The sequence below is a fragment of the Amphiura filiformis genome, unplaced genomic scaffold, assembly GCF_039555335.1.
Source record: "Amphiura filiformis unplaced genomic scaffold, Afil_fr2py scaffold_46, whole genome shotgun sequence".
Lineage (NCBI taxonomy): Eukaryota > Metazoa > Echinodermata > Ophiuroidea > Amphilepidida > Amphiuridae > Amphiura > Amphiura filiformis.
This window is the reverse complement of record NW_027305510.1, coordinates 71,507-94,470: the sequence shown is the minus strand read 5'-3', so window position 1 is coordinate 94,470 and position 22,964 is coordinate 71,507. Positions and strand designations below refer to the sequence as shown.

The 22,964-nt window shown below is 42.2% G+C and overlaps 1 protein-coding gene across 1 annotated transcript; it reads right to left on the bottom strand.

The window, feature by feature from the left end:
• Nucleotides 1–7,947: 7,947 nt before the first annotated feature.
• Nucleotides 7,948–22,857, bottom strand: LOC140144230 (cilia- and flagella-associated protein HOATZ-like). The gene is made up of 6 exons (XM_072166047.1): nt 22,376–22,857; nt 19,413–19,451; nt 18,094–18,164; nt 17,174–17,233; nt 8,987–9,042; nt 7,948–8,056 (listed from the first exon to the last, which is right to left on the bottom strand). The coding sequence occupies exons 1-6, from the start codon at nt 22,605–22,607 to the stop codon at nt 7,966–7,968; spliced, it is 549 nt and encodes a 182-aa protein (XP_072022148.1). The 5' UTR covers nt 22,608–22,857; the 3' UTR covers nt 7,948–7,965.
• Nucleotides 22,858–22,964: the final 107 nt, after the last annotated feature.

Genomic DNA, 22,964 nt, shown 5'->3' with positions numbered 1-22,964 from the left:
CGATTTATATTATCGCACTGATCATTTGCTTCAGCTGCACGTAACAGAGAGTCATTCATCAGCGGGAATGAGACCGTGGAAGTGTGGACAGTGCGATAAATCGTACAAATGGAAAGGCGACTTGACCAAGCATGAGAAAGAACATCGCGGGGACCTTCCATTTCAGTGCGACTTCTGCGATAAAGCTTTTACGTGTAACTCTGATCTTCAGAAGCATTTGCGACGTCACACCAAAGAGAAACCGTTTCAATGCCAATCATGTGATCGCTCGTTTGCGCAAAGTTCCACGTTGCTCCTTCATGTCCGCAAAGCTCACGGAATCGACCCATTTACGTGTCAAATATGCAACGAGACATTCAAAATGATGGCGGATTTGAAATTTCATCTGGAGACGCACAAGACGCACAAATGTCAACATTGTCCGCAGAGCTTCATCTCACAGGAAATCCTCGAGAAGCACGCCCTCAAACATATGCCATATCGTTGCTCTTACTGCTCACAACGATTCAACGCAGAAGAGGAGCAAACTGAACACGAGCAAAGTTGCCCTAAAAATAAGAAATATAAGTGCTTAAAATGTCCGCGTGGATTTGATACGGAGGAGGAGTTAACAAAACATCTAGAAAAACATGCCAGAAAAGACAGCCCGTGTCCACATTGTGAAGAAGTATTTACTTATAAAGGCGAATTGAAAAAGCACATCAAAGCTGAACATCCCGGGGAGGTAGCAATCATAGCGCCCCCTCCTGTGAGAAATCTTAGCGGTGGGAGAAACAAAGACTATCAATGCCCGCATTGTTCGATGACGTTTTCAAGACAGAGTAGTTTGAAACATCATGAAAAGATTATACATACAGAACAAGTGTACAAAGATTTGTTTGAGTGAAAAGATTATACATACAGAACAAGTGTACAAAGATTTGTTTGAGTGAAAAGATTATACATACAGAACAAGTGTACAAAGATTTGTTTGAGTGAAGCAGCTATGGGTGATGGAAGAAGTAAAAAGCTAATACTTACTTAATGATATAAATAATTTGATTTAAGGGCAGAGGCCTGAGTAGTGTATAAAAAGAACATGGACCTTTTCCTGACTTCATTATTTCTTAATTTACATGTTGAATATATAACAAAACTATGGCAGGTTTGGGTTGCGTATTGCATATATCATCGCATGCATTATCAAAGTATTTCGCATTAGTGCATTCTGGACTCAAAATTTTCCTGCCAATTTGTGTTTGCCCTCTTGAGCCATGTGACTTTTTAGTGTAGGGAAGAGGGAAATATTAATTTCTAAATGAAGAAAAAATTGGAGAGTAATAATGTTGTTTTATTTTACCAGATTCAAGTGAACGAATACATCATAGTGTTAATCTCAAATGTGGGCATGTACAAATGTGTCTCCGGCACTCTCCCCTTATTCTGCCCTTGGGGAAGCTGTTGGTGTATAGAAGAAGTAATAAAAAAGGAGCTGTGGGTGCATTCAAAGATTTGTGGTAAAAAAATTTTTTAAACAGTTCTCTCAATAAAATAGTGACTTACTTTATATTTCGTCACCACATCCGTGGGATTTCATCAGATTGTGACTGCAGCGGTGAAGCATATTACACGACTCCCAGGAAGCTGCAGAGTCACATTGGTTATGGGTTAGACAGGGGTAGCTAGGTGAGCTCCAACTGGATAGTATCGAAATGTTTATGAACAGTTAGATTTGCAATTTCAATAAACAAATTGATTTAATGTGTTTTTATTCTATCGTAGGTAATGGTAAAACTGTAGCTTGTATTTTGTCTATAAATTCCAGTTGAAATCCATGGAAAACATGACCTTAATCTCTCACACAGGAGGTGTAGATTTCAAAAGGTGTCACCCATTCAGGTAACCCCACTCTCTGTGTATGAGATTAATGTCATGTTTTCCATAAAGGGATGCATGGGTATTAACTGGAATTGTTCACTGGTACAGTAGTTGTCAATCATTCGTGTTTTGTACATATCAATATACTTTGGAAGGACAATCCTGAATTTAGAGGATTTCAATTTGTATTTATGGGGAAACTCGTTGCCATGGATTCACCACCAAATGTGATGCTTTTCTTTTCTTATAATTATTTTGATTACTTTCTTGTTTGTTTGAGTGACTTTGCCTCAATTTGCAAAACCAGTTTAATTATGAAGTGTAGAGAATCCTGGAATCTAAACATTGATTTTATTAGTTTACCTGAAAATGAAATGACTTTTGCATTATCTCGAGTACAGGCCATACTTTACCTGGTTCTGCAGGTGGGTTTTTTGGCTCCCAAAATTTGGTTTTCCTCCTGTGTGCTATGATGTGTGGTATTTATCTAGAGTGTAATTACGGTAGAATTTAATGTGAATAATAAATACTTAAATAAATGATGAGATGTTAGGTATTATTGGGTTATTTCAGTTGAAATCCATACACCCCCTATTTAAGACAGGCCTTAATCTCCCACACATGGGGTGTAGATTTCAACCCATTAAGGTAACTCCATTTGAAATGCATGTACTCCATGTGTTTGTGTGGGAGATCAAGGTCATTTAGGCGCATTCTTAACACCGGTACTGCGGTACATGTTCAATGTAGTGCTAATTTTATTTTAAAATTAAGAAGAAAAAACAACATTAAGTAATACATTTTGGTGCATTCCTGGGACATTTGGGTGTACTCTCTGAGGATAGCTCATTGTATATTATTTTATATTTATTTAGTTGGTTTGATTTGTTTGTTGTAAATTTGTAGTTATGTAAATATTCTGATGTAAATAGTTTGATTTGAGAAAGGTCTATTCCATTTAAAATCCACACCTGGAATAGCCAATGACTCTAAATTTGAATGTGAACATTAGGGGCAACAGAAGTAATCTTACACTTCCCATAATGCAATTCTCCCTTTTCAATTCTCTACACTGAATGCAACACAGGTAGAGAGTGACGCACTGTACCTATTGACCCATGTTTAACCAGTTGGCCTATATTCTCAAAATGAAAACAAAGGGTACCTGAACGAAGTAATGAGAGTGTCACTTGATGAAATGAAGTGATATATCATGTTGCAAAGGATTCTGGGAAGGGTAAGATGTTTTCTCTGATTAGTGGTACATACTGGGCTAATTGTAGAAGTAAAATTTCCAAGTCGTCCCAATCTTGGAATGGCTCCACTGTGACAAATGCTTTTGAAGCACATGAAAATATACAATTTAATGCTACCTTCGTCCTTCGGCTAAAGAGGTGATGGTTTTTGGTTTGGGTGTTTTACTGATACATTTGGGTGTATTCCTAATACATTTGGGTGCATTCCTAAAATCCTAATAAAGTTTGGTTTGAAACAGGTTTGAAATCAACAAAAATCAATGAAATATTTTTGTTCCAGCACCAAAAAATGTTTTGGGTCGAAGGGTTGTTGTCCAGCCTTAAGACTTGAGAAAATGCATAAATTTATTGTCTCGGCATTTTTGAGCCAGGAGAGGCAACTTGTGCCCCCACCATTTGCCACTGGTGATGTGTGTACATATATGTAGTGAAAGTAAGCAAGAACTGATACATATAATATGGTGTATTTCTGATACATTTTGGTATTTGTTAGGTGATACATTTGGGTGTAACCAGTGATACCTACATGTAGGAAGGAATATCCCAATTGGCTTCCTGTTGAAATACATACACCCCTAGATGGAAGACATTGTCTTAATCTTTCACACAGCGAGTGTGAACTTCAAATGGGGTTAGCCGAGTGAGTGAACTTCAAATGGGGTTAGCCGAGTGAGTGATTCTATTTTGAAATCTTACTTCATTGTGTTGGACAAAATCTTGTGAGTGCATGTAGATATACAGTAGTACACTGATGATTGAATTTATGCATGATTTGTAAATTAGTAATTTGTTAGTTGTATGTATATTAGGCATGATGTGTAAAATTGATATAAAATAAGAAATTGTATTGTATCTGATCTGATTCAATATTCATTAACCTCATGAGAACTACCTGCCGATTGACCAAAAAGAAGTCTTCATTATCAATTGGACCAATCAGCAACATTGTTAGAATAATTTCACCACACAAAATAATTGGGGTGAATTATTTGCAAAGCTTCATTCTGATTGGTGATTAAAGTGAAGATATCTTGTAATTGACCAATCAGAGGCAATGTTAGATCGGCAGGTAGTGCTCAGTGGGTTAAAAGACCTAAAACAGCTTGAAATTTTGTCATAAATGTGGTAACCAAATTGACAGCCTCATTCCCATGTGAACCCATTGAAATCTGAAGAAACCTCATGTTTCTCATAACCTCAGACATCAGTAAATCAGTTATGCCTGAGATATATTATTGGCCATTCCAGTTGAAATCAAAACAACCCATTGGTAGACATTACTTTAATCTACCACACAGGAAGTGTGAATTTCAGATGGGGTTACCTGAATGGGTGACTCCATTTGAAATCTACACCCCCCCCCCATATGGGAGATAATCCATGGGGGGGGAGGTTGTATGGATTTCAACTGGTATAGCTCATTTCCTTTGGATGGTCGAAGTAATAGCCTTTTCATCAGGTGTTAATACTTCTAATATAACCGCTGGAGCAATTTAACACCTGTACATATGTGACCATCCAGCACAACTGAGCCCTGAAGTCGTTTTTGAGATATTCAACTAAAATATTCTGCTTGAAATTGGCTTTAAAATGATGTATATCATGTCTATAGTACCGTACTTGACATTTAAGTAGTGAAAAATCAATAAAACAGTCAATAAATCCTTTGTTTCCTATTGTTTATTGTTAAGTTCAATGGAGCATATCTCAATAGTGGCACTGGCAACATCCGGGCTCAGTTGTGGAGGATGGTCACATTATCACATATGTGACCAGCATGAATTCTTCCCTATGCTAGGCAAGGGTTTTTGGTCACCAAGGGCTAACATAACATTTCCCCCTGAGGCTATAGTTTCAGACAAATATTTGCAAAAACATTTTGTGTTTGCTGGGATGTTAGTATCTGTTATTTTGTTGTTGCACAGAAAACCCCTTTGTACATTTGGCCCTTGAACATGTGTAAAACAAAACTGCCAGGAGGTTTAAGATGCTGTAAGCATGTTCCAACGACCGAATGACACACATTGTATTTGCACATAACTGCAATTGTACTGAGAGTTTTTTTGCTTATGGCAAAAAGTATTTTGGTTTTTGTTACTATGCCCGTAAAGTCCCAACCTATGTAAATTCACCTGCGCACGCAAGTCACGCAACACACAACTAGTGTAGGTGCTGCACCAATCTGTGCATGCCTACACTACGTGTATGTTACACTGTGAAAAGTTGAAAAAAGTATATAGGCTATAGTTTGTTCGGCTATAATTGGCAAAAAAATAGACTCTTAACATAGTGCACACAGATTATTTGACCTGCGATTCAGGTTGAGTTTTTTTGACAAATCTGTATACACACATGCATACAAGGGCGGTTTTCGCCGGGGTGTCTGTACGCTTGCGACGCAACCATGTTATTACCAAACTCAAGATCTTGTATATATCATAAAAATATCAATGTATCACTATGTATTTCTGTTATGTTATTATGACCATGCAGTTGCTACTATTAAAATATATAAGCTTTGAATTCAACAAGTTGTGTGATTTGCTCTGTGGATTGCTAGGGACCCGGGGGTGATCACTTAACACAAGACCCCTGTTTTTGGACTGTGCAGCTTCTAAAGACCCCTGAATGTTGCCAAAAATGAGCCCTGAAAGACGCTGCTTTTAAATCTGTGTCCGGGGACACCTTACTTTTGGTTTGGACCTTTTAAATTACAAGTTGAAACTGAGCAACGTTTCTGATCAAAACTTCATGGACCCTAACTTTTAAGATGCACAGTTAAGCGTTTATCATGTAAATATTCCTTGGCAAGTTGCTCATAAAAATTTCTTCATTGTTGATACAAAAAAGGAACCAATTATGACAGAAAACCTAAGAAATCGTTGTCAGAGATAAAACTTCATGATGATGAAGATTTTGTAATGATAGACGTTCATAGGCTAGCATTTTCTTCAAAACAGGATAAATTTGAAAAACCTTTGTGTTGGATAGTGACCAACACAAAGGTTTTCTTAGTTTAACCTCTTTTGAAGAAAGGGCTGGCCTTTAATCGGCTATCATTACAAAATTTTATATACAATATTTTATACATAGAAAATAAATTTTGAACAGACATATTGTGTGGGGAAGTTATTTTGTGGACTCTAAATCAGTATTTGACTATTTTTAAAGTTAAGAACTTCGGACCCCTTAGATTGAATCTCACTGGACCCCTTAAATTTGTGTTTTGCAGGACTTATAAAGTTTGGAAAAATCAGCTGGACCCTTTATATTTTTGAGCTCGCGCTATCCCTTGTGCAGATCATCTTTCCATTATCAATTCCAATATACTGATGATGGGGGTATATGTTTAAATACTTTGACGAAAAAAAAATGATGCATAACATGTTCTCTGAACTTAATTTTTGACTTTATAGACCACTTGACATGTGACGTCATTGCCCGGCAGTATGCGCACGCATTATGGTATTTTCCATTGTTCTTTGCTCTGCAGTGTGCGTGCGCATCGTAGTCTGCTCAGGGCATGTGTATTTTAAATCTCCCACCACATTTCATATAGTACAAGAAAGCCATTGAACAGTGAAGCGGTTCGTTCGGGCATATCGACAGACCAATCCCTCGCCTTTGTTGATGAACAATAATGTAAAGTGGTCTATTGATGTCTCTACTCAGCAGCCCTAGCCAGGACAACAATGGCCCTCAGGTAGCCTGTAAATTCAGGCCTGGGTAGGACATCTAGGGTTCGGACCTGGGCACCAGGTTTTTAGTCACTGTCTTGGATAAAATCAAGTCAACTAAAAATTGCAGTGTACAAGATGCTTTTGCAGTAAGTTGATGATTTGTTTTATTTATTTGAATTAAATACTTGCAAGTAATACAAAATAAATAATAGAATTATACAAGTGATAAATTTACAAATATTATTATATACTCATTGTACTGTAGCAGAGCAAAATTATAAAATACATCAGGGGGCCGACATTTTCTTCGGAAGGGGGGTCATAGAATTTTTAGACCAAATAATTAATATAGGGGGGCTATCATATTTTAACACCCAAAATAGGGGGGGGGGATATAGAATTATTAATGGCTGGTGACTCAAAATGTGCACTCTAAGTTTTGGTGCGCTCCTTGCCTTTGTTCCGGCAATGAATAATTTGTCTTGAGTCTGTGTAGTCGGAAGGGGGGGTCATAAAAAATTTCGACTCAAGATGGGGGGGTCGTCAAAATAATTTACCCACGATAGGGGTCATAAAATATTTACTCCAGTCACTGACATATTCATGACCCCCCTGCCGAAGGAAATGACACTCCCCTAATGTGTTTTTGCCAGGGCTGCAAATTCAGTGAGATTCGATACTAAACTTGGTTTGCGATAATCAAAATTGATTCTCCCCTAAATTTGTACCCAATTTAAAGTCATAATGTACGATCTTTTTTCAGAATTTACCTTTATTTTTTTCAAAACCGATTTTTTGGCATATTTGTAATACTTACACATGTTCCAACTTAAATCTATGAGCAAACTGTCAAATTCGTCCTATTTGTAGTAAAACAACATTCACTCCCCCCAATGCCCCCCTGAAAAAAATTCCTGGTGCCGCCACTGGCTAGACATGGGTTGATAGTCAAGAAATAAACAAGATCTGGACGTGCATCATGTGCACTGATCATTGAAGTAATTGTTGTTACTACTGACTCATGTTACACTAGATTGCAAATTGGTATAGAAAATTGAAAGATTTTTGAAGAAATGGAAGAAATGCATTATGGGAAGTGTAAAGATATCTTCTCTGCATGTACATAAAAAGGATTTCATAAAATAACAAAAATGTTGAACAATATTATTAATTTATTTTGCTAAGTTTTCTAATCTTTCATCAAATTTGTCTAATTCTGCCAGTGCTTCTGCTGCTTCGTCAACATCATCTTGTGTGTAGTCCCTGATGGGAAAAATAAGAAAAACAAAACAACTTAATGGATCTGGAATGAGCGTTTATTGCGTTTCGACAGTATTTTTTGTGGGACATGAGAGCACCTCAGACCTATCGAATTGCATTATGAATATGAAGCATGTCTTTCTGATATCAAATAATTTTCATTTTTGAAAATCACAATATAATACAAATTTTATGACAAATTATAAAAATTTGATATTTTTCAAATTTTGATACATAACAGTCCTCAAGTAATTATATAAATCTAATGATATATTCTTAAAGTGTATGTAGCTGGGAGGAAAAGCCGACGGTCAATTGAAAATTTTGACCTTTCATATTGAAGATATGGATTTTTTTCCCAAAAAGACCTAATTTTTTTTGGTGTTTTGGGAAAAAATCCATATCTCCAATAATGTAAACGTCAACATTTTCAATTGATCGTCGGCTTTTCATCCCACCTACATACACTTTAAGTATAAATCATCAGATTTGTAAAGTTTACTCCAAGTACTGTTAAATATCAAAAATGTCAATTTTTAATGATTTGCCATAAAATGTGTATTAAATTGCGAATTTCAAAAAATCAAAATTATTTTATATCAGAAGGACATTCTTCGTATTCAGAATGCAATTCGATATGTCTGATGTGCTCTAATGTCCCAAAATAAATACTGTCCAAACGTTCATACCCCAGCCCTTAAGGCAACGAAAAAAAACCAACAAACTGTTCTACTATAACAGGTGGACGGACCGTCGGCGTTCAAGTAGAGTCGGGCAAGAGTTCTAGTATTTTTTGTGGGGCCTGAGAGCACATCAGACATACCGAATTGCATTCTGAATTTATACGAAGAATGTCCTTCTAATATCAAATAATTTTGATTTTTTGAAATTTGCAATAATACAAATTGGATACAGTATCCCAATTAGACCTACCCATCATCATCTGTGATTTGAGGTTGTATTGTCGCTCTTCTCACTATGTCATCTTTCTGTAAAACAAAACACAGGAATTGGAATTGAAATGAGAGCTACATGTATAATAAGGTCAAGAAAAAAAGGGACTTTTTCTCTGGTTATAAAATCGATCGTGCAGAAAAACCTTGTTTTTCCTTGTTTTTTATAGATTTTTTAAAAGAATTTTTAGCAAAATCATAAAGAAGTCCTCGTTTGCAGATAGGTCTAGTCTAAATGTGAAAATCATTTGTATGTCCTTGTTTGCTGCCAACACACATACCTACATACAAATATACAGACATAAACCATGCCCTTTGTTGTTTCTCCTTTGTATATTCAAGATGTGAAGTTTCTTGCTGGGCTATGTGATATATGCACCTACATACCACCTCCACACACCCACCCCTACATGTATGCCTATCCCACTACACACCATCATGCGCATATTTTGGGGGGGCTTTGGGGGCGCCAGCCCCCTGGGGTCAAAGAAGGGGCGGCCAAAACGAAGAGGCGGCGGAAGAAGAAGGCGGCAAAAACAAAGGGGGGTAAATAGTCCCAAACAAAAATGTTTGGTAGACTCATAACCGGTGCGATCTTACCTTTCCGATGTTGATTAAGATACTTCTTGCATCGATCCCGAGATGCGGAAAAACCAATAGTCATTTTGTCCCACATAAATGAATAAATAACAAAACCCCCGATCCCGAAAGTGGACTCACCCATTCGGTGACGCCACACACGATAATCACCCCTTATCCGACTTGGGCAGCCCCTACCGCCAAACTTGTAGGGGCGGCCGGGTCGGGATAATCAACATCGGAAAGGTAAGATCGCACCGGTTATGAGTCTACCAAACATTTTTGTTTGGGACTAGACTCAGTACACCGTCGATCTTACCGCTTCCGATGTTGATTAAGATACTTCTTGCATCAACATCTGAAAGATCGATCTAGCAAGTAACCGACGGATGGAGGTACAAGATTGGCCAGCATCTGATAAGGATCGGGAGAGTGGGTAGCATGGTAATCGCGAGGTCAAACTATTCCCCCCCTCACGGCCGGAAACAGAAAGACTACGTGAACAGATTAAAAACCCCTGAACTGAAAGTTCAGTGGTTAAGAATAGAAACACTGGTTCTTACCATGTTGGAATTCTGATTGTCCGCAAAACACCTGATACCCAACCACCATATTATCTCCGCAGAATAGCCCTGGAGAACTTATCGCCTGGTCGTTGGTTACGTTTTTGTAGTAAACCGTGGAAAAGGACGACGGGTTCTTCCAAGACACAGCCTGACAAATCTCTTCTATGGGGACCCCCCTATGGTAGGCACACGAAGATGAGATAGATCTGGTTGAGTGGGCCTTGGGGCGAGCGTCTTTTGTCGCCCCCGAGTCCACCAACACCTGGACCAGCCACCGTGCCAGAGTCTGTTTAGCGGCTGGACCGTGCGGTTCTGCGTGAGTGATAAATAAGCGGTCATGAGCCCCTCTTAAGGTTTGTGTTCGGCCAAGGTAGTGCTGTAGCGCCTCACCGGGCACCACAACCTGTCTTCGGCTATTGACGAACCCTGCCCAATATTGGGGAGGAAGAGGGCGAGTGTCGGAATGTACTTCGCTCATTTTTGCAAGGAAATCCGGGCGAAGAAACAGCGTCGCCACGTTGTTAGTAACACGGAGGCTGACTTCGAGACTGCGTGCAACTCTGAGCAGCGCCGTCCTGAAGCCAACGCCAGAAGAAAGGCCGCCTTAAGAGTGACGTATTTAAGGGTCGCTTTTGACAGGGGCTCAAAAGGGGGGCCCTTAATATACTCCAAGACTGTGTTGAGGTCCCACGGAGGGACCACCTTCCTTTCCGGCGGGCGCGCGTTGAACATACCGTCGAGAAGAAGACTTAGGGACCCATCTGAATTGATAGTCGACCCATCTTCAAATCCCCGATGAATCGAGAGAATGGCTGACTTATAGTTGGCTATCGTTGCCTGCTGAAGTCCTGACCTGAACTTTTCTGTCAGAAAATCTGCCACTAGAGGCACAGGGGCTCTAGTGGGAGATGTATTTCTCATCGCACCATGCGTAGTAGGGAGCCAAACGCTGACTATATCGCACGGAGGGTAGACTCGTCTACCCCGGCGATGAGAGAAGCAGCTTCTGATGAAAAGCCTCCCTCCGCCGACGTTCCTGATAAGGGCCATGCAGCTAACTGCAGGTGCTCTAGTGGTAGACTTGGTACCTCTCCTCCGGCATCCGGAGTAGATTTGGTAACTCGGGGGAGTACTCGCGGCTGAGCCGCTAGTAGATCCACCATCGGTCGAAACCACAGGTGTTTCGCCAGAACGGTGCTATCAGAATGACGTTGCAATCCTCCCTCCCGATCTTGGTCACCACCCTTGCGAGCAGTGAGATCGGGGAAAGCGTAAGCAGTCATTCCTCCCCAGTCTCACGGACAGAGCGCCCACGGCGAATGCCTGTGGGTCTGCGACCTTGAGCAATACACCGGCAGCTGATGATTTCGATGAGATGCGAACAAATCTATCGAGGGGTGGTACATCACCTCGAAGATCGTCTGGGCGACCTGCGGAGCAAGGGACCATTCTGTAGGTCCCGACACCTTTCCTCGTGACAGATCGTCCGCGAGGATGTTGGTGACTCCCGCTATGTGCATCGCTCTCAACGTAATCTGCCTGGCCTTGCACCACCCTATCAGGCGAGTGCGTGCAGGCATAACTGGTGACCTGGTGCCCCTTGTCTGTTGAGGTAGGCCACCACGGTTGTGTTGTCTGTTTGGACAACGATATGAGATCTCACGATCACCTTCTCGAAATGCTGGAGAGTTCTTTCCACTGCCCAACGTTCGAGGAGGTTGATATGGAACTCCGTCTCCTGGCCGACCATAGGCCCGAGACTGAGTCCCGGATGTGGGCCCCCAGCCCAGCTTTGACGCGCCGGTCGTCACTACGCGGCCGCACCGCTGGTGCAGGAAACCTGACACCTTGAGTCAAATTGGGCTGATGGGTCCACCACCAGAGTTCCTCTCGCGCGATCTCCGACATCGGAACCGCGAGGGATATTGGGTGACGACTGGGCCTGTAAAAGGCTAGAAGGTGTAGTTGTATAGGCCTCATGTGAAAGCGGCAGTACGGGACGAGGTCTACCATACTGGCCATAAGGCCCAAAACCTTCATCCATGCCACAGCGGGTGCCCCTCTGACTCGCCAAGAGTCGGGCACACCTCGCCATGTTCGTCACCCTCTCGGTGAGGGCACCGCGATCCCTCCTTGAGGTTGATCTGGGCCCCTAAGAATAGTGGTGTCTCGCGTCGGGACCAAATTGGATTTCTTGACGTTGATCAGAAATCCCAGGTCCCGCACCGCACGGACTACTAACTCCACGAGACACTGTGTCTCCAGCGGGTGCGCCCGTAAATGAACCAATCGTCCAGGTAGCAACACATGTTGACTCCCCTGCGCTTCAGGTACGCTGCCACCGCCCGGACCAGGAGTGTACACCCCCGGGGCGCGGTGGACAAGCCGAATGGCAGGCATCGAAACTGGTAAGTTTGACCCTGTACCTTGAAGCGTAGAAACCTCTGATCTTGAGGTGCGATCGAACATGCAGATATGCGTCCGAGAGATCTAGCGATGCCGCCCACATACCCTTGATGGGGCAGGCTAGCACCGGCGAGAGTCTCCATTCTGAACCTCTTGGGCCTGATGAACTCGCTCAACGGCTTGAGGTTCAGAATGGGCCTCCAGTCGCCGGTCTTCTTTGGAGCCAGAAAAAACGTGCTCCAAAACCCCTTGGTGAAAGGGGGTAGACCGGGACAATCGCTTGCTTCGTGAGAAGCTGAGTGACCTCTGACAGTAGTGCCCGACGCTGGGGGCCGTCTGGCGGCACTACCGTGGACCTCTGAATCGTGCAGGCGCACGAGGGGTGGCTGGTAAATTCCAGCCTGTAACCCCCACTGACCACTGACAATACCCAGGCGCCCGGTGAGATGGCATGCCATCTCTGGGCGTAATGCACAGCGGCCGCCCACAGGGGAATCCCCTGTGGAAGTCCAAGGCCTGCCGGCATGGACTGTCGACCGCCCGTGCCCTCAGGACCGATCTGGTTTGCCACCCTTAGAAGAACGGCTCTTCTTAGGGGCTTGCCATACTGGTCCAGCACTACTCTTGCGCTTCCCAGTTTTTTGGGAGGTGCTGGAGTAGCCTCGGCTCGGGTGTAGTCTGTGGTGCGCGCCCTGCTGAAGCCGGAGCTGGCGCTGAAGAACGCTTAGAAGACTTCTTCTTCTTGTGCTTCTTCTTCGCCTTACTGCCCTTCCCCTTGGTCAGGGCAGCCTCCGACTTCTTCAGAGTGCTCTCATTGGTGGCCTTCTTTGCCCGGTCCTCAACCGTAGCGCAAAAGGCCTGTCCAAAGAGTAGCCCCTGTCCCACCGAGTCTGACTTCTTCATTGCATCAGCAAAGTCGGAGCCGTAAGTTGACTGGAGGGACAGACAGGCATTCTCCCGGCGGCGAGATGACATCCTATGGGCTAGGCCCATAGAACTCTCGTTGAGGTTAGCTGTTAGCACCGCTAACAGATTAACCTCGCGGAAGAGTTCGACGTTGCCCGTGGTCGCTCGCTACCTTCCTACCGAGGTGCTCGGCAAGCGTGGTAGCGACGCTAGAGACTCTGATAAGCGAGCGTGCTCGCTTATCGATGAGCTTTAGCTCCTCCTCCCACTGGGGGAGAACGACCCGGCGCCTTTGGCCGCTAGCGGCAGGCGCTGGCAACGCTCTGGATCCATGTCAGGGACCCTGAGGTAGGTTTCAGTAGTCCTCCTGCGAAACACGCAGTGGAAGCGTGCAAGCACGCGGGCGTCGAAGCTCCAGCGAGCCTGACAGCCCTACTGAAACCTACCCTTGAGGTCCGCCGGGAATGCAAGTGCGGGCGACCCTTGTGTGGACGCCGCTAGCTGGGCATCCTACTGAAAAGATGCCCTGGTCCTCCTGAACGGACTCCTCCTGAGAGAAAGCCAGGCCCAAACCTTGGGCCACACGGCTCATCACCTCAGCGGTGTCCGCAGGCAGACCATTGCTAGCGAGTTCCTCACGGGAAGCGGGGAAGGATACCTGAAGCTAGCTGCACAGTCTCATCAGACTGTGAGTCGCTACTGGTTTCATCTTCCGACTCCTTTCCTCGCCTTCAGACTCTGACTCACTCTCTGATGAGGAAGAGATCTGACGACGGGCATCTGAAGGTGGACAGGAGGTGTCGCCACCGTGTGGCTAGCCAACTGAACACCAGCAGAAGAGGGAGTACTCCGCTAGACCCCGAGATGCTAGCTATAGCACCCGGGATCCGTGACGCTCTCGCTGCTGTCGCCCTAGCCATAGCAGTGTGCGGCCTGCCGTGAGCGGTATCAGGGTTAGCCACTCGCCGCCCGGGGTGGGTAACAACTGGTGGTACTGCTTGCCCAACGCTAGGCGGCACTTGCCACGGTGGAAGACCGTGGAAGAAACCACCCTGCGGCGGATACCACGGGGCATACCCTGTTGGTAGCTGACCCTGAAAGGATCCGCCACCAGGGAAACCCCATGGAACGGCAGTACCAGTACCGCCTCCCCCCCCTGTTGCCACAGAGACTGTGGTAACCAGGACGAGTACTGCGGTACCTGCGTGGTTGTAGCGTAGGTGCCCGGTAGGGCTCCGGCGCGCACCACTGTACCCATGCCTCACAGCGTGCTCCCCGCTAGAGGATCAAGCCGCAGTGTATGGGTACCCGCTATACTGGCTGTCCCTTGGCTAAAAGGAGCTTGCCTAGTATCACGGGTAGCTGAGCGTGTATACCCTCGATCAGTCACCTCGCTACCTGAATAGGCAGTATCAATCAATGGAGCCATGCTCCGCTGAATAGATAGTGATCGATCATAAGAGGGTAATTGACCCATTGACTGTAATGGATCACCCACGCTCTGCTGGCTCTCGAGGACATAAGTGGGTTGTTGATCAGCCAGGCTGTTCAAACTACCTACCCTAACCTCTTGAGCCTCGCCCAAGGTCGCTGTGTGTGGCGGACCACTCACGGCAGCTATGGGCGCGTGCATAGTGGCTACCACTGAAGTCAAGCCGTAGCTCGTCTCGGTAGCTGCCACTGTTTGCACTTGGGTCGCTGTCCGTGAGAGACTGCGAGCCCAACCCCGTATAGCCGCTAGCCAGTCCCGGAGGACAGCCGGCAGCCATTCCAAGGCCCAGGGAATCACTCGGCGGTCCCACCATGGAACGCTGCCGTGTGACAACCCCAGTTGGTTCTGCTAAGACTACACCTGAAGCGTTAGCCCCGGTATCGTCTCTGCTAAACCCATGCACGTTTTCATTCGACCCTTGCGGGAACGAAGAAAGCGTGCTGCGTGTCGTGGATCAACCCAGGCAAGCCCGGGTTCCACTGGCACGCTGCGTGCTACAGACCGCCGAGGCAAGTCCGCTGCACGCTGTATGCTAGGATTCAACCCAGGCAAGCCCGGGTACCCTTGGCATACTGTCCGTCGCCGGCTACTTCGCTGGTGCTAGACCCGCTCGTTCGCCAGCAATAGACGGGTGTCCACCTGCAAGAAGCTCGCTAGAGATCTCACTGGTAGACTGGTACTCGCCTGTTAGGGCAAGTACCGGCCTGCTGCCTGCTACTAGCTTAGACGTAAAGTCAGTGCTTTCGCTGGCTGTTAGGCCTTCGGGCTCGCTTAGCAGTCCCCGGAGGGTCCGCCTGCTTGCCCGGGACCGGAGCCCCAGAGGTTACCTTAGCGTGGCCCTTGCCGCCTCGCTAGTACCTACCATATCAATCTTACCTGTAGGCTTCTGTTTCTTAGTCTTCGTCTTCTGTCTGTGTCAAGACCTAAACGAAGCGCTACTTTCTAAATCCTCAAGTGGATGTCCGATAAGCCTATGCAAAAGGAAGCACACTTATTTGATTTAGAGCAATCCCTGTGGGAGTAGCAGAGTGGATGCGGGTCCCACTCTGGCACAAGGGAAGGGCATGATTGACAAGGCCTAGACATTGTAGTAATCGGGGAGCGTACAGCACTACCCCCCCGAACACAAGCTCAAGCCCAATAAACAGACCCACACGCACAGTGGCTGACGCTGATGTAGTGGTATGATATAAAAATATATATACAAAGGGATGAAAAACTGAAAACCTTTTGGGAAGATTTGTCAGGCTGGTCCTTCGAAACCCACCGAACTCTTAGCAGTAACTCGTCATCAGACGCAGCATACTGAAAGATATAACGATAGAGCACACCATAAACATAGCGATAATCACTCACCATACATGTATACACAGTACTGTACAAACATCTATTGTAACTTACTAGTCTGTTATAGTTGTTTTACGTGAGAACAAAAATAAAATGGCGCCCTAAGGGCGGCTATTTTGAAAACGTGTGTCCCGTGATATGAACGGAAACACACATACAAGCTAAGTTTTTGGATCGTTTTTGTCACTTTTCTAGCCGAAAAATGTCGTCAAAACTATCTCCCTAGCGACTATATTGGTTGGCTTTTACCTCAGTGTAACAAACAAACTGTATATCTCGTCCTTTGGTTCGTAATGATACTTAGCGTTGGTAAAGAAAAATCCACACGCCTATCTCATCTAGAAACCAAGGAGGATAAGGGTGATTATCGTGTGACGTCACCGAATGGGTGAGTCCACCGGGGGATCGGGGGGTTTTTGTTATTTATTCATTTATGTGGGACAAAATGACTATTGGTTTTTTCCGCATCTCGGGATCGATGCAAGAAGTATCTTAATCAACATCGGAAACGGTAAGATCGACCGGTGTACTGAGTCAAGAATAAGTAAAGAAAAAAGGGCGGAAAATTGTGAAAAAATTGTACAATATCTAAAAATTTGTAGGTTTTAGGGCGCTAACGCCTAAAATCTTTTTTTTTTTTTTTTTTTTTTTTCTCTTCACTTTTTCAAACAACCGAAAAAAAAATTGGGTCAACCTTTTCGGGCTGTTGGGGAAAGGGGCGGCAAAATTGGATTTTCTTCAGCTCCCCGGGGTAGGAGCGACCACGGTATGCCACTGACCATATACCCTACCCACCCACCCCGACACACACAAACACCCCATACCCACACCTACATACAGACAGACAGACAGACAAACATAAAATGCTTACCTTTGTCCTTTCCTGTTTTCTCTTTTGTAAGATGTGAAGATTTTCTTGCCTGGCTATAGCCTGAAACAAAATTAATATGGAAGTGATTTAATTCGCATAGATATTGCAGAACCTCTTTTCCTGATATTTAAGATTTTAGGCCTAAACCATTTTTGACAATTTTAATCAAATTTCGCCCTCCCCTTCAAAGCTGCCTTGCTCCCTCTGAAGCAGTTCTGGCTTACTGTTTCAAAACTCCAGAAAGTTAGTATATTTTGGGGGTCTCTTTTTAGCCAAATTTTCAAGGTACGCCGCACATGCATCCCCACCCAATCCACTTCCCAGAAATCTCTGGGATTTGTTAGATGGAAGAGTGCTTGCTGTACTCGTGTTTGTTTGAATCATGATTGGTCTGTCTGTCAATCAATGTCATCAGAGAAGGTGATGTAGATGTACCGTACTCAAGCAAGACACTGGACTGGAAGCATCTGACTTGGGAACGGCGATGCAGGACAGGAGGATATGGAGAGCTGTTGTGGTTCGGGAAAACCACCGAAATAAGCAAGTAAGCAAAGTAATCACAGCTGAATAGCTGAATTATCCACTCAAGATTTCTGTTCTGACCTCTCTTAATAATATTGTGTCTTTGTATGGTATTGATTCACTGATGAATGATTGAGTGATATATATATATATATAGAGAGGTCGAAGTTCTGTGTGACGCTGGTTATTTATATGGTCGACAGTTGGGTAAACAAAGTTTGGCACAGCGCCTGATAATAATGTTATACCCGAAACGTTGTGTAATTTAATGTGTAATTTAATGTATTTTACATTATTATCAGGCGCTGTGCCAAACTTTGTTTACCCAACTGTCGACCATATATATATATATATTATATATATATATTATAAACAGAATCCATTAATTAATATCCTACCTGCTTTGTGAGTCTCACACTCTCTTCATATATGGTCTGTGCATGGGCTTCAGCTAAGTGAGCTGTTAATTCTGAAATAAAACCAATACCAATAATAAATATTAGGTTAATTACTCACAGTATGTGACACAAATGGCTGATTGAAACCATATACATCTGGATATTTTGATTTGCTCCTATAAATTTCGCAAACTAGCCCCTTGCAAAATATTTGGCCTTGTCAAAATTTTATTTTTTATTCTTTTCCTTTTAGTTTCAACTGCCCAATGACCACATTTTTAACGCAACTTTTTATACCGATAGGCCCTACTTTCCAACGTAGGTAAATACCCCGGGGTAGATGTCCGTCACTTCTAAAGTCGAGTGCCCCTGGGGCATGCACAGGTTTATAAAATGCTGTATTATAGATGTGTGTGCACATGAGAATCATGCAGTTGTCTCAACACATTGACAGGGTTGCCAAAGCTGCAATTTGGAAAGCCCAATTGGGGAACTTTTGGACTAGATTTTCCCAGCAACTTAACAACAATATCCTGTCCCATATAGAAACCAATGGTTATAAGAACAACATGGGCGACTTTTCAACATTAGCTCCTGTGATTTCTGATAGAATTCCTGTCCCATAGAAAGTAGAAACCAATGGTTAAGGGAAAAATTGGGTGACTGTTCAATTATTAATTGACCCGCAATTCAGGCTGAATTTTTTTGACATTACTGACTGCGCTAGAGTCATTGGCATGGCCAGTGGTGGGGCCAAGTGGTGGGGTGGGGGGTTGTCCCCGCATCATGACTGTCGGTAGATCTTAAGGCTTCTGTACATGGCAGGGCGTGGCGACAAAAAAATTGGTTGAACAATAGACAATAAATTTGTGTGAATGCATACTGTGAAGATTCAATTTAATCTGCCTACAGTCAGTCTACTCTGAAGTACAAAGTGCCGACGCGGACGCACACATTGTGCCGACTTTGAAGGCATGCATACCTGCAGCAGTGACGCAGCACTGCGCACTGTTTACGTGCGCATTGTCACTTCGTACTTCAGAGTGGACAAACTGTATTTACATTGATAAATAAGTTTTAAATATATATAAATGTGTGTTAGAAAATTTTTGAAAAAGGTTGCCCTACACTTTTTAGATTCTTTAGGGCACAGGCAAATAAAATTGTGGTCAACAATGTACAACTTCCAAGGGAAAAAATTTCCATCAGTACCGGTACATTTACAAGTTGTGCTCCCCCCCCCCAGTTCCGAAACCCTGGCTACACCACTGCTAGAGTACGTCTGACAAACTTACATGTACACAACAAATTAAACTTACTGGGTGATTCCTCTGTGGGTTTGTATGCATAATTGGCAGCTGAAAAACAAAACAAAATAACAATAGTAATGAAATTAATACTACAATGACAACCTTTTTTTTTACCTCAGAATTTAAAAAAAAAGAGACAGAATATTTTCTCCTCTGCTCTCCTTTTCTCACCATTTCCATTTTAGTGAGGGGGTGGGTGTGTGTGTGTGTGTGGGAGCGGGTAGTTCAATTGATTGTGCATGCAACATCCCTTTGGATTAACAATAACATTGTGTGAATCATAGCCATTATGATAAAGTAAGAGAGATTGCGCCGAGGGATCGTCTCCTGATGTAGCTCCGCACCACCCAGTTTTTAACCTGCACTGTATATTTCGCACCTGTCTACAATTTTATGTTCAAGTTGTTCCTACCCATGCACACAAGCAGTGCGTTTGTCCTCATAATTGAGGCTGCACTTTAAAGGAAGGAAGGAAGGAAGAGAGAGAGAGAGAGAGAGATCGAGTTAAAAAGTTCAATATTTAAAAAAAAGTCTTGTCACTCATCAAATTTCCTTCTAAAAAATATTAACTTTTACAGAAGTAGGGTAACATGCAGAACATTTCGGAGCACAAATGCATGCTTAGTACAGTAACGTATAGGAAAAGCCTAGAACCCATGACACAGAATGCAGCACATTTACAACAAATTAAACCAGCTTGGAATAAAATTGGTCAAGTTACCTACTAGACATAAATACCAAAACAATGGTACATAATTCATCCTAATACCTTGCTGGGTTATGAAGTTACAGTAAAAAATAAATTTGAGAGGCACTGAAAATCAATATTCCCTATACTTTAACACACGCCTCAACCGTAGGCACCTCAACCGTAGGCACCACCACCCCTGACTTTGCATCATTTGAATTGCAATATCTCAAAAAGTAAATACAGCATGAAGTTTTTACTTTCCACAGTTTTAGGTAGATAAATTAGCAACAAAATGAGACCATTTCTAGTTCAGTAGCCCTCTACATTCTTGAGATCTGCATACCTGCCAACATTGTAAAAATAAAAATCTGTACAGGGTGCGCGATCCGGGGCGCGCGAAGCACGCGCTCAACGGTAACGGCACATGCTTGCCAACCTTTGGAACTAAGGTTGGTGTATAATTAGAGTGAAGCAAGAAGCTTAAACAAAACTTTGGAAAACAGAAGTTATATACTTGTTATTCAAGGTTGGGAAAAAATAAAAATAAAATTTTTTTTTTAATTAAATTTTTTTTTCTAATTTTTTAAAAATTTGAATTTCTAAAAAATTCAAAGTTTTTGAAACTTTAGAGAACCACTGGACCTATTCTGAAAATTCTGAAGTGCTAAGATCATTCACAGGTAATTTGAAAAAAATTTGAAAAAAAATTACAAAAAAATTACAGTTTGTTATCCTTAATATGTAAACCATTAACTAGTGTTTACCTCTTCATGTATCACATATTATAGATGCATTGGTTTTGCATGCATTTATAATATGTGCTACATGAATAGGTAAATATTGGTTAATGGTTTGCATATTAAAATAACAAACTGTAATTTGTTTGTAATTTTTCCAATTTTTTTTAAATTAACTGTGAATGATCCTTATGATCCTAGCACTTCAGAGAATAGGTCCAGTGGTTCTCCAAAGTCGCTAAAAACTTTGAAAAAAATCTTTAAAAAAATATTTTTTTTTTTTTTTTTTTTTTTTGCATTTTCAAAATCGGATTCGTTCCGATTTTTGAGGTCAAGGTCACAAAAATCGGAACGAATCCGATTAAATCGGAACGGTTGGCAGGCATGGATCTGGGCCAAAACGTCCTGAATTTTTTTTTTTTTAAATGTAACACCACCACCTTCGTGACCTTTTCCTATACCCCAATTCATGACTTACGACCTATTAGGCCAAGTAAAAAATAAAACATGTTTCACGTCCGGTTTTCGAGAAAAAAAGGAGGAGGAGGGGCTTTTTATTTTCTATTTTTATCATAAAATTGGTGCAAATACCCATACTTAGAGCTGTTTTAGCGCATACAATAATGCCTGGAAAAAGAAGGAGGCCCTTTTTTATTTATTGTTCTGAGAGTTACACCCCCTCCAATGATCAGAAAACCTTCCTAAAATGTTTCTTGTATCTTAACAAGGCTATAGAAAGCATTCCAACTTCCTAAACATATTTTTTGAAAAGTTATAACTGAATTTCAAAAAATAAAAATATATTTGAGGAAACCTCAAAAAAGGAAGCGGGAGGGGACGTGAAACATGTTTATTTTTTTATTTTGCCTTAGGTCTTTTAAATATCTTTAAAAAAGTCTTTTAAAAAGACTCTCTTGACAAAACTTTTGAAGTTTTTTCAGTAAAATTGTTGATCTGATATCAAGTATAGTGTGAATTTCCCTTTATTTTTATATTAGGCCAAATAAAAAAATAAACATGTTTCACGCCCCTCCGCTTCCTTTTTTGAGGTTTTCTCAATAAATTTTTATTTTTGAAATTCAGTTATAACTTTTCAAAAAATATGTTTAGGAAGTTGGGATGCTTTCTATAGCCTTGTTAAGATACAAGAAACATTTTAGGAAGGTTTTGTGATCATTAGAGGGGGTGTAACTCTCAGAACAACAAATAAAAAAAGGCCTCCTCCTTTTTCCAGGCATTATTGTATGTACGGATTATACGCTAAAACAGCTCTAAGTATGGGTATTTACACCAATTTTGCGATAAAAATAGAAAATAAAAAGCCCCCTCTTCCTCCTTTTTTTCGAAAACCCGGACGTGAAACATGTTTTATTTTTTACTTAGCCTTAAATTATTATATTAATTTATGAAACTTTTTTTCGCGCTCTTCACAAATCTGTTTATTTTGGGCAATTGTATTTGTAATCTAAAAATCATTGCTGTTACAGTTCTACAATGTACCATTTCACAAATCAGTGTATTCCACAATTTCTTCCATCACTTACTTTGTACACCCGGTGGAGCTACCGGCAAACGTTGTCTGATGTCTCCGGACACCAACCGTGATTCAATGGGCGGATGTAACGTTAATGATTGCCAGAAAAGTTTAGCACATGCTTGATCTTCTTCACTACAACCACTAAAAACTGTCCATTGCTCATTTTCTGCGTCATTTTCTGGGGAATTCGTGTGGTAATCTACAATTAGATTGTCTACTCGTTCAATGGAGGCTGCCATTTTCGTGATTTCTGTGTTCCGGTTGTTTCTTTTATTAAATTTTTGAAGCGCTGGCAAAGCTAATTTTCGAAAACCAACCAAAAATTATCGTTGCTAATAACGCAAATAGAAGTTTACACACTTTTGTAAATACTCGTGAATTTTAGTCATTGCATGACGCAGTCTGTAAATACGACTAGTACTTTTCGAGTTTTTAAAAAGTATGAAAATTTTAATGCCTTAAATTTACGAATCATAAACGGTTGATATCAAATTTGATTTTTAATGATGATGAGTTTCAATGATTAAAAGTAAAAATCGATTTTGTTGTTTTTATTTATTTTTTGATTTTAATTTGGTAAACTTGTATTCATTTTT